Here is a 12242-nt window from a genome sequence, read left to right on the forward strand (position 1 = left end):
GGCAGACTTTTAACCTTTTCTAACTTACAATAAGTTTGCTATCCTTTAAAAACCCTTTGATTATATGGCTTTTGTTCCCCTGAAAGGGGGACAGGGCTGCCTGGTTACTCAAGCAGATGCCAGGCTTCTGATTTGCATTTGATGAAAGCCACTTGTGAAAGCAGAATCAATGCTCAGATTTACAAACAGCAAACGTGGGTATTGGCTTGTCATTTCTTCCTAGGTTGTTGTCCTATAAAGCTGCTCAAGTTCCTCTCTTCACAAGAACGTCTTCCTGCTATCCCTGCTGTCCATAAACATTATGTTAGATCGAGATGAAGGGTGAGTAATTCTTTTTACTTCCTTTATCTGACTTTTTATTATTTAACAGCTTAAAAAGAAAAGAAAAACAAGGATGAAAATGCAGCCCTTTAGAAGAATGAATTTTAAGTTGATGAATCATAATAACCAAAGTGTCTGAAGGGGCCTAATTACAGAAAAACGGAGGCACAAGAGGGAGCTTTTTGTGGACAACAAAACAGTGCTCTAATAATGTACTGAATACAGCATCAGCATTAATCCATGTGGTTATATCCAGGTAGACACTGGAAGAGAATGCATCAAGAAGAAAAACATAAATGAGTCTGAAAAACTTACATATCAACTCAAAGCTAGCAGGAAGAAAGTAATTATTTTGACTGAGGTTAACTGAGAGCAAAATGGCAGTGGCTGAACCAGTCTTTCTAAAATAAGGGTGTTTTTGACTAGTCTAAGTGTAAAGTCTCACTGATTAATGTATAAGGAGTGTATATGTATGTTGAGGTGTACGTGTAGGAGTAAGAGAGTCAGCAAGGATGGGCTTTTGAAGCACAATCTGTTAGAGTCTTTTTATGCCATGAGATCAGCTGTTAAAGACTATATCAAGACCACTGCCCAGTAAGAAGAGCTGTGGATGTATCTTTTATCCTATTAAAGGCTGTCTATGCTTTTCATTTTGGGTATGTGGCATAGCATTATCATTTTGTGTGCAAGACAGCAGTTGAAAGAAAGTTGTCAATAATGTGAGCTAACAGAAGGACTACAGGAGAGGTGTTGCCATTTCCCTTTAATATCAATTTGAATTAATCTAACTTGCTTTGGCTTGGGTGTCCTACCTCATTCGGTATGCTCCATAAAACTCTATTCACTGTGATAAAACAGTCATCCTAACAGAAAAGCTGCAAGTTTCACATGTACCAGATAAAAAACATTTTAATAGTGCAGTAGGTCAGATAGAAAACTCACCCACAAGCAATAGGGCCGAGTATAAATCTCAAGGTATTCAAGAGCTCATTCCTTTGTCTTGGCTATTTCTGTTGTTCTGCACTGCACAGTGTGGTACAGTGCATGGGCTCATGAGCTAGATCTAAATGAGCTGTTGCAAATGTAACTGTTACTGTAGTGTAGGTGGGTGGTAAAGCACCTTTTGGGCTAAGTGAGCTTTCTCCCCCTGATACAGTTACTGTGCTCAGTACAAGATAAATCAGCTGTAGCAGATTTATAGCATAACAGTGATGTCCAGTGTCAGATCAAGTTTGGCTGGTGCCAGTTTGGATATATTTGTATATGTAGAAAGTTTTAACAGACTTAAAAATGATCACCTTACTTGTGTCAACTCTCATTCTCAGTCTGTTTTCTGAAATCATATATGCATGTGCACAGAACATTTTTCAAATGTAATGTTGAGAGGTTATTTTTGTAGGTGAACAAATATTTTAGTATGTTATAAAATTGCAATCAAAATGTTAGTTTGTACTCTTGGGTTTGTAGTGCAAATATTTCATGCATTTATGTTGCAAAATGATTTCCCATTTTTAAAAAATATTATTGCTGAAATATCAGACAACCTCCCTTGAAAAATAATCAACAACATTTCCTCATTTAACGGCTACTTGCCACTTAATACTTAGGGAGATCAGGTAGGCTGTTGTTTGGGGTAGACATCCATATTTGGGACCTGAAGGTAGGAATACCTCCACAGAAATTTCAGGTATAAAGATTGCAATTTTGGGGTTTTTGGTTATTGTTTTGTTGGGTTTGTTTTGTTTTGTTTTGTTTTTTAAATATGTAAAATAAGAAGCAATGTTGTGTTACTTGGTCACTTCTAGGCCTGGCTTTTAGTCACCAAGTATGATTCTGGTTTAAAACCTGACTGCAGGAATTAGGACATGAATTTGATTGGATCCATCATGTGAAAATTCATACTTTGATTGTTTAATTTCAGAGAGTACAAGATGGAGTTTTCATCTTGAAGTCAAGTATTATGTATATATGTACTGCAATGCAGGAGTCCATGCTCTATTTTAATGATGGCCAAGTGAAACCTGTAGTGAGAATTGTTCCAATGTGTGGAAATTTGACCAGTTATATGTCAATATAAATAGTTAATGTGAGTAACTGTTGTGAACCCTCTTGTCTCAAGGTGTTACTATTGCCTTCTCCCATGAGATTCCAATCTATTTGCGTTAATTTATTTGTGGATCAAATAATCCCCTGGCCAAACTATTCATACCTAGCCAGTTTTATGTTGTAGGCCGTCTGAAACAATATTCATGACCAAGTCTGGAATACCCTTGGTTAGCTGCAGGCAACAGGAAGCAAATAAAGGAACAGTATTTCATGCAGATATATGGTCAGAAGACAGGGATGGTTGTGCAAGAAGACAGGGATAGGTATGAATACTTCCAGGCAGCCAGAATCTTTTCATACCAGTTCTCTGACAGTTCCCTGACAGTACTACAGCAGGTGTACCCTTCTTTTCCCTTTCTCTACCATCTTACAGTTGCACTGAGTAGCTGAACTTTCTTTTCAGTTAACAGATTCCGCTACAAACTTTACTCTTACAATTCTCTTCTGTTTCTGTCATTGACTCAAAGCTGAGTACTTCTTAATGAGTTCCCAAATTAGGTTTCTTTCTTGTTATTGTTTTGCATACTATGTGTGTGTCTCTTCCAGCCTTTATTGTTACAAGTTCAGGTCGCCCCTGCATGTGCCTCTTACCTGACAGCTCTTTTGTGACTTGATTCTTATGGACCAACTCTTCCCTGCACTTGAAAATAGACTCTCCTATTTTGGTACTGCCCACCTCACTTCCCCTTCAAGTCTCTTGTAAATCCTTTTCTCTCAGCTTACGACCCTTCACTGCATCTGCTCTGGTGCAATCCAGTTCTTAGTTGTGTGTGTGTGTGTGAAAACAAAAGAAACAAACACCTATAAGTATAAAGGAAAAAAGAATATTAAAGAGTCAGAACACCATCCTACAAATAAAAATTCTTCTAGAGTGATCTGGATGCTCCCTTATTCCATCATCAGTCATTATTTAATTGTCATTTTCTTACCAAGATTCCAAACTTTTCAGATTGGGGACCAGAGATTCTGAGTTGTCTGTAAAGTGCAATCTTATTCAGCACACTGTGGAAACCAACTAGCTTGTTTTGTTGGGAACCCAGTTGTTTGTCTGTGTATTCAGAAAGAGAGTTAGAGTTCATTTTCTGTGATCTCTTTTGTATTTCAGATGGAACAGATGGCTTAGCAAAATAAACATCTGCACGTGAACTGTAGAGTGTTAGTGTATTAGTCTGTGGCAATGTAAAGGGAGATCTGGATATCAATACTTATCCATAAACTATTTCTGGGGTAAGATTAGCACAATTTTGGTTTAATACATAAACCATCAAGTGGAAATGTGCTGAGAACTAACAAGAGAAAGAAGAAAGCAATGTTTATTTCTGTGGCATCGTGGTTGGCCCTGTACTGTACAACACAGCTATAATATCTCTGCCATAAACAGGATTTCTTTTATAAGAAATATTTTACTGTGAGCATTCCAATAAGCCAAGGCAAAGCAGAAGGGCACTCTATTACCTGCTGATCATCTGTTTTCCTTGCCTCTACTTTCTTTGATGCATAAAAATGCAATACAACTATCTGAAACATGCTAGTCATGGCATGAGGTGATATTTATGTGGTCATGCCCCAGACTTTCTGTTCTATTCAGTATTTGAGCTATGACTTCTTTACTAAAATTGGACTTTTCAGTTTTACTTCAATTTTTCCACCTCTGGTTTAGGGAACAGTTCATCTAGCATGCAGATATTTCAGCTGGTCAGTTTTCTGTAGACCCCCTACTGTCACCACATTTTAAAAAGGTTCTTTTCTGTTTAATGCTGAATAACATAGGCAAGGTTTGCAAGGGAAGACAGTATCTTCTATTAGACCAACTGGTGCCCTTACAGGCGGTATGAGTGAGACACTGGCAAGTGTTTGGATGCAGATGCTCTACTATAATGCATTCAGTAGTTATTCCCCATTCCCTTATTCATTTCTCTGTGCAATGCCTGAGGTTTTGTCTTGCTATATCTGTTTTGTTTAACTAACATGTAGATGTATTGCAGAAGTTGTTACAATTTGACATCTTGGTGAGGAGTAATTGATGCTTTTGACTCTTGGAAAATTGTTGGAGGCTATTTGCTCTTATTTGCTAGTTGGATGATGAAGAGGAAGTTATTTCCTTGTTCTAAAAACAATGGCAGGAACAGAAGGTTTGTTTTTTTCTTTCTCTCTCTTTTCTAGTGAATGTAACATGAACTCCTAGTCTTTTATCCAACAAAGATGACAATCTGCAAGCCTAGAGTCTTTACTTCTGCAATAGATTTATTAAAAGGATATAGATACACACAATGAGAAAAATTATTATCAGTGAAAATTAGGTAACTTTTATAACCTCAACTTTTATATTTTCAAGATAAAACCCCGTTGTGATAAATAGGGGAGATGAAACTTCTCAGAACTTGTTTTAGATTGTAGCATTTTGGATAAAATCCTGATTCTATAAAAGGCAAGAGCAGAGTGCCAGTTGACATTGATGAAGCTAGGAATTCCTTGGACCTTCAATTTCTAATGTACTTAAAGACCTATCTTAGTTACATATATATTTATGTGGGGACCCCAACAATGGAAAGTTTTATATGCTTGTTTAATGCCCGTATTTTGACCTGAACTTTAAACAGAAGCATAACAAGGCTTCTTTACAAGACTTAAGTTTTTACTGAGGTGGACGAAATTCAGAAGTTATTTTCATTGCAGACCTAGTACTACGTTTAATGTTAGTTGAGTCTGGTTGAGGAGCTTTATTTCAGTGGTTAGACCAAGATCCCAAGATTTCAGAAACTAGGAGGCCCCAATATCAAATCTAAAGATCTCAAGGGTTTTATTTGCACATAGAGTTCTATTTTGTTTAAATAAGATACGTTTGCTCTATTGCAGTAAATTGAAATTCTAAAGTGATGTTAACGCTGTTGTAATAAATCAGCCTTGCCTTGCAGTAGTGAAGAACACAGAACAAATTAGGGCATTAAAAAAAACTTCGATGTATTCATAATAGCAGAGCTGCCTGACTTCTTTAAATCTTTGATACTTCACTTATCTCCCATTTACCTTGGACTCAATTTCAGCTTTATCTAGTTCTTCTGCAACAGACACAAACTCCATTTGGCACTCTCCTCTAAATTCAGATTTCTGGACAAAACATATGTAACTTCAGTATCTGTGGTGATCCTGCTATTTCTTTTCCCTTCAGGTCTTTGAGAGAGCCGAGTGCTAAACTAACAGAAAAAAAGGAGTAAATGAATGAAAGTCAATTTTAGTGCACTAAGCATACCTAGTATTCATTTTCAAAACTCTTTTTCTGTTTCTGATTAAAGCTACCCAGCCAAACCTGTTTGTTTTAATTCTGTATTCAAAGGACAAATTAAAAACATACAAGTCATTCTTAATGGATGCTGTACAAAATTGAAGTCAGCATTAGAAAGAATAAGAGCCATGAAATTAAGGACTTGGAAAGCAGTACAGCATGCTAAGGCACTCATTCAGGCACATAAAGTACTTTTCTTTAAACCTTAACAAGTAAAGCTGGAATCTGTCTCAAATTTTTCTTAAGTCAGATTTTTCCTTCTTTAGCTGTTCTTGACTAAATTACATTAAACAATTGCATTGCTTGTGTGTCACATGGCTGCAATGTTAGGAGGCACTTATGTTCTATAATAAATAAATAGCACAAAAAGAACTTCCAGTTTTGCTTGAGGTTGTAAGTGTCTCCCTCTTCCTCAACTGTCAAAACCAAGAAACAAGTAAATACAAAAAGTTTAAGCAAAGCAAGAAGGATAAAATGACAGTAGTGTCCTTTTTGATATACTTCTCAGAGGTATATCAATATTCATCATACTTTGAAATGTGAAAGTGGAAAATAGAAAAGAATCCAAAACAGTAATTCAAATGGAAAATACTGTGCTATTTTAAAAAATACTCTGTTAGTTTCAGTTTTCCAGCTGGATTTGCTTTTAAATAATGCTTTCTGTTTCGGTCTTCTTTATTATTTTTTAATCACATACTTTTCTCAATGTACTTGATTGCATTTATGGTGGATATAAATGATAAAAATTACAGGAGCTAGAATTTATGTAAAATAATCTGAAAATCACCTGGGAACAAAACAGTACTAGAAGTAGACCTGCAAAAGCCTACATTTTAAAGTTCATAGGGTTTTCTCCCACTCATAAAAACAGAACAAAGAGTAGGATCAGGAGCCAGATTTATCCTCAGTTTAGCAGTATTTAAATCTGAGGGCTGCAAGACAGAGAGCTCTCTATTTCTTCAGCTATTTCAGTCGATCACAGTGATAGAACTAGGTGTTAGCCACAGGATCAGAATTTTTCCTAACCCAAACAAATCCAAGGCCATGGCAGATGAGAGAAGCCCAGATACCTTTTGTTGTGTGTGAGAGTAGTATGAGGAGAGCAGCTACAGAAGCTGCAGTTTCAAGGGGACAAGAGCAGTGTGTTGTAATCTGTTTTAGAAGTGAGGAAGGAATGGATTACTGCAGTCAGAACTACAGCTGAAAGGAGAGGTCTTGACCTTGCAAAGCAAGCTTTGGAGGAAAAAAGTTCACTCATCTTCAGGTACGTGTAGACAGCTGTATGTCTGACTACACCTCCATCATGTGATTCTATTTAAACTAAACACAGAAGTATCTCCTAATTTGAAATTGGAGGCAACTTTGTGGTTTCTTCATAATGTTTACTGCAGGCGAAAGTATTACTGATGAATCATATTAGCAGGTAAGCAGAAACCTAGCTCTCATTCAAGGTTTGATTGTGACTGTGTAACTAGGCACAGGTGCTTTGTTTTAAATCTGTGGAAAGCATATATATCAGTGTGCTGGTAGCAGTTTATTCTCAAACCTTTCTAGTGGATTTGCAGGCATAGTTTAGTCAAAAGGGGTAGTGTCAGTGCAGTTCACAGTATCCAGCCAGAGGCAGATGGTAAGGTATTCTGAAGGTCTAAAAATTTCTGACAATTCCTCTTTTCTCTGCACAAAGTTCAGGACAGTGTCAATGCTAAAAGAAGTTGGGATGGTCTAATTATCTTAAGAGATCTTGGTACTCTGCTTTTCTATAAGGAAATGTTGAACATTTGGATTTTCCCAGGAATGAGGCATGAGTGTCCACCTTGAAAGTCCCTGTTCGAAGCTGGGCAGAATCAACCCATCAAGCCTAGAGATCTGGTTGGAGTGGAGCTGGAAAGGGGGTGCTACTGAAGGACTTCTCCCTTGAAGCTTTTAATGTGCACCATTGCTGATGAGTTTGAGTGAAGAACCAATCTTTGAGTGATATTAGGGAAAGTGCAAGGATTAGGTTTGAGAGAGAAAGTGTATGATGCTGATTCTGGTCAGACTGGAAATGGGCTGATGAGGATCAAGTGTAAAAAGTGTGCAGGAACAGGGTTTTAATGTATTTACTATCATCAGAATCTACAAAGGGGCTTTTCTAGTTTGAGATTCCTGGTTTTGTGATCAGTACCATACTCTTTTGACTTGTGTATTATATAATAAATGGCAGGGCCTTGGATATTTTACACTCTTATATTGCATTCAAACATTTTATTGGATTATTAATATTTAACTTTTTTTAATATATGAAGTGCTTTTGATTTTTTTCTGAGATTTGGCTTAAGCGCAGACTGCATTGGGTATAAATTGATATGACCCTGGAAACACAGGCAGCATCAGGGAAGGCAATATAATTTTGGAAGTTCTGTTAGTTATTAAATAGGTTTAAGCATTTCTTTCCCTTGATCTGTTAACTCATTTCTGCCCAAATTTAATTCCCTCAGTTGTGCTTATATGACTAGTTTTAGGCCTACTTGTTGAAACAGATCTCCAAGCATCCTGTTGGATTGATGTGGTTCTCAGTGTAGACCCACAAAATGTTGAGGTGGTCATGGAAGTTAAAGTTAGAGCTGACAACCTTAGTAGAGTTTTGCTGCATAGAAATATGGTTTTAATATTCTGGATTTAAGTAGCATATGATCCTTTTTCTGGGCTTTTTGTTCACAATTCTGCATGCCCACCCTCTGCCACATCACTGCAGCTGCCAATGCAGCTGGTCATGGTGTGAACCAAATCTAGTGGCTTATTCTGTAAAAAAATTCTGGGTAGCAAGCCCTGTATTAAACACTAGATCTAGCAATGATTACACCACCAAAACCAAAGCATACTTTTTTTTCTGATATCTGTGCTGCTGCTATGTCCCCAAGAAAATATTTTTAAGAAAAACTCCTGGATATAGAGTTTTGTCTGTAGCTGACTATATGTTCTCTAGAACTTAATGAAATTTAATTTTTTTTAATGTTTGTATCTAGGTGCCGTTAGCAAACTGGAATTTACGCCAAAGAGGAAAACTGATAAAAGAGCCTGAATTATGAGTAATGAAATATAATCCTGAGCATGATGTTTCTTTTTAGTCAGCAAACAATAAAGGCTTTCTGCTTGCAAAGCCACGTATTGCGCCAAAAGAGCAATAAAACGAGAAGCAATAGAAGACTTTTCAGCTTTGTCAGTTTTAACAGGCCTACAGTACCCATCACCAAGTTCAGTATCAGTTGAGTGTATTTTCAGTACATTACACTCAATTTTGTTAAACTTGGTGATAAGAACATGTCACTGTTTGACTCAGAATTGACAACAACGCTCTCGATCCGTTTGACCTTGCTTCCTTTTACAGCAAAACCAGCATTCAGAAGAATTTGGATGATCTTTTTACCTTTCTTGAAGACTTCTTCTGGTGTGTCACCTCACACAATGATGTCATCGATGTACTGCAGGTGTTCTGGAGCTCCACCCTTCTCCAGTGCAACGTTGATCAGTTCATGGCAAATGGTTGAGCAGTGTTTCCACCTCTGAGGCAGTTGATTCCAGGTGTACTGGACTCCCCTCCAGGTGAAAGCAAACTGTGGCCTGCGCTCTGGTGCTAGAGGAATAGCGAGAAAGGCATGAGCAATGTCAATAGTGGCATACCTGTTTGAGAAGGGCCTGATTTTTTTATCTGCTTGAGAGGTACCTGCTTCGTCAACTGATTTAGAATCATCTGCTTCCTCAATTTCTGTCAAATTAGCGGTTTCTTATTGAACTATGTACATTTCATTTAATGAAACATTAAGAGAGTCTCTCTTTCTCCCTACCCTAGTGCATGTGCACTAGGTTTTTTCAGCATTTCAGCATTTCAGATCACAACTGCAAAATAGCAGAGGCATTCCATTTTATAACCTCTGGATATTTGGGATATTTGCAATGATTCCATAGGAGTTGTACAGCAATAAGCTAAACATCAATTTAATACCTACAATAGTTATGCTGCATTCTGAAGCTATGTCTAATGGTTTTTCTATTGTAATTAGAGCTAACAAGTGTTTGATCACCTCACTTCAGATATAATCTACAGTAATTAGCGGATACATAAATTATGTTGTGAATAGATATAGACCTTTCTTTCACTATTTATAAAGAAAGATACCACATGAAGAAGGCTGCAATCTTAATACAAGTTCAAATTAAGTTCACTTCATTTTGAGGAGATGTTACAATATACAGCTGATTATTTTGATGTCAAACATGTCCTGCAGAACTTTCTGCAAGGTCACAGCCAGCACACATGGGGGATGGGAACAGAACTGAAGACCTGCCAATTTAAGGCAATAGTTTTCATTGGTTTTGCTTTTTGTGGATCCCTAAAAGTATTCCAGCAGTGATTCTGACTCTTAATTTCACAGTGGCCAAATAATGGCTATATTTCACTTCCCAGGGATCCCTTAGCAATACTACACAAGACTCAGGACCAGTGTGAAAACTGCATATCAAAGACCAGTCACACACACAGTAGCTTTCTGGAGTTCAGGAATCTATGCTGCTTCTCCATTTAAAAGTCTTGCCAGTAGATTGAGTCAACAAAAACTTCCATTCCTCTTCAAACTTATCTACATTCTGGACAAGTCAGATCAAGACCTGCCGTAGATTCTGTGGTGGTCCTGCTCTGACAGGGGAGTTGGACTTGATGATCTCCAGAGGTCCCTTCCAACCCCTACCATTCTGTGATTCTGTGAAGGTAACTGACTAGTCTATTCAGTGATCTTGCTGGCAGTGAGGAAAAGACTGAGCTGGTGAAACATGTGACCTTTTCATTTCTCTGATATTGGTGCAGTGCCACTTGTTTTGAGGCTTTTTCCAGGGCTGTTTGACTGGGGTGATCAATTGGACTCTGTTGGAATTTTTTCCTGTTTCTTTGAGGGGACCTCGTGGTCAGTTGTGCTACACGTGGGAGCACAAGTGGAGTCTAATAAGGAGAAGTAACACAGCTGGGTTTATTTGTGGGTGTAATAAGCCACCCATTTCTGACATTACCAGCCACTGTACTGTATATTTTGTTAACAATCAATCAATAATAATCAATCAAAGCTGCAGCTATCATCTTTTGGTGGGACAAAATTCTTAAACCTCCTCTGTAGTCAGCCCCCACTACTCCTCATCTCAGAAATTCAAAGAGCAAGTAGTTTTATTTTGTATTTCTAAACACTTTTTCTAGTGCACCTGTCTTGAAAACTCCCAGGAACACATATAGCTTTTCTGCTTCTGTGGTTAATGATCTCTTTGCTGCTGGTCATGGATGTCTCTCCTTGCACTCAAGTTCTTTTTCAGTTACTCTAGCCATATGCAATTTTAACTGTTTAGGGTAAGTGTCCTTGTAAAAATCAGCACGATTTCTCCAGTTTGGACAATCAAGCCTGATTCTCTGCTGTGTGGAGACTTGGAATCCCTTTCTTTGATGAGAAATTAATACAAAGTGAAAATAAGGGAGATGATGCAGACTTCACTGTCCCCTTGTTCCCGTGATGATACTAAAAAAATAATAATTTTATTCCACCATAAGTATAATCTGAGATACATTGCAGAAAGAACTGATGTCTCAGCTTTTGAACTGTACATTTGTCTTTTGATCTAGAGTGTACATCTTATGCTAATCTCTTCTACTATGGAGTTTGTCCAGGTTTTTTTTTTCCTTAAACTTTTTTCTGTTTTCACTTATCTCTTCCTCTGGGAACTCTCCTAACTTTACTCCTGGGCATCTTTGTAACTTTTTCTGAATCTTAAAACCCAGTGAAAAGCTGGGAGAAGTCATTCTCAGGAAGAAAGTGGCATCCTTTGCCTCTGAAGCAAAGACTGTTTCTATAACCCTGATGGGCCTTCCTGCAGATTGCTGGGCTTCTGTGTTATTACCACTTCAGAAGAGATTACTATGTAGACAGTATGTTACAAAATAAAGGTGACTTACAGCTAGCTGTCTGTTTAGGGAACATGCACACCTGCATAGCTCTTCCCTAGTCATATAATACAGAATGTATGACCGAAACTGGACAAGGCCTGTAAGAACACTATAGTCTTTTCAGCATTGCCCTATATCCACAAGTCATTGATCCAGGTAATTAACGGTAACCAAATAGTTTTTTATTCCTGACTAGTATGTCCAGAAAGAGAGTGTTCTGCTCTGGTGCAGGTTAAGTGGAATAACTTATTCTAATATAGCTATGTCACTAAGTCTTATCTATATCAGCAAGAACTTCGACCAGAATAAGCATAACACTGGAGTGGTTGCACTCTGTTCTGGTAGCTATCTTCTTTGGATGAAATGAAAAATTGGGGTTCTTACAGGGAGTGTTCCCAGTTGTATGAACGTTGTTCATGTGCAGGAATGCTATGCCCCAGAACCTTTCCAAGTTTCATTAGGTAATTACATTCTGCTTCTCCAAATGGTTTCTTCCCTGTTTGTAAAAAGCATCCCTCCCTTTCTTTTGAATTGCAGCATGTTGTTCTTTAAAGCAGACGAAGAATTTCTAGG

At 37.7% G+C, this 12242-nt stretch overlaps 1 protein-coding gene across 1 annotated transcript in view; it reads left to right on the plus strand.

The window, feature by feature from the left end:
* Positions 1-281: 281 nt before the first annotated feature.
* LDB2 (LIM domain binding 2) overlaps positions 282-12242 on the plus strand; it is a 367850-nt gene continuing 355889 nt past the window's right edge. Inside the window, exon 1 of the mRNA XM_051620100.1 lies at positions 282-321. Coding sequence (XP_051476060.1) covers positions 302-321 — 20 coding nt within the window. The 5' untranslated portion in view covers positions 282-301. The remainder of the gene's footprint in view (positions 322-12242) is intronic.

The sequence above is a fragment of the Apus apus genome, chromosome 4 (assembly GCF_020740795.1).
Source record: "Apus apus isolate bApuApu2 chromosome 4, bApuApu2.pri.cur, whole genome shotgun sequence".
Classification (NCBI taxonomy): domain Eukaryota; kingdom Metazoa; phylum Chordata; class Aves; order Apodiformes; family Apodidae; genus Apus; species Apus apus.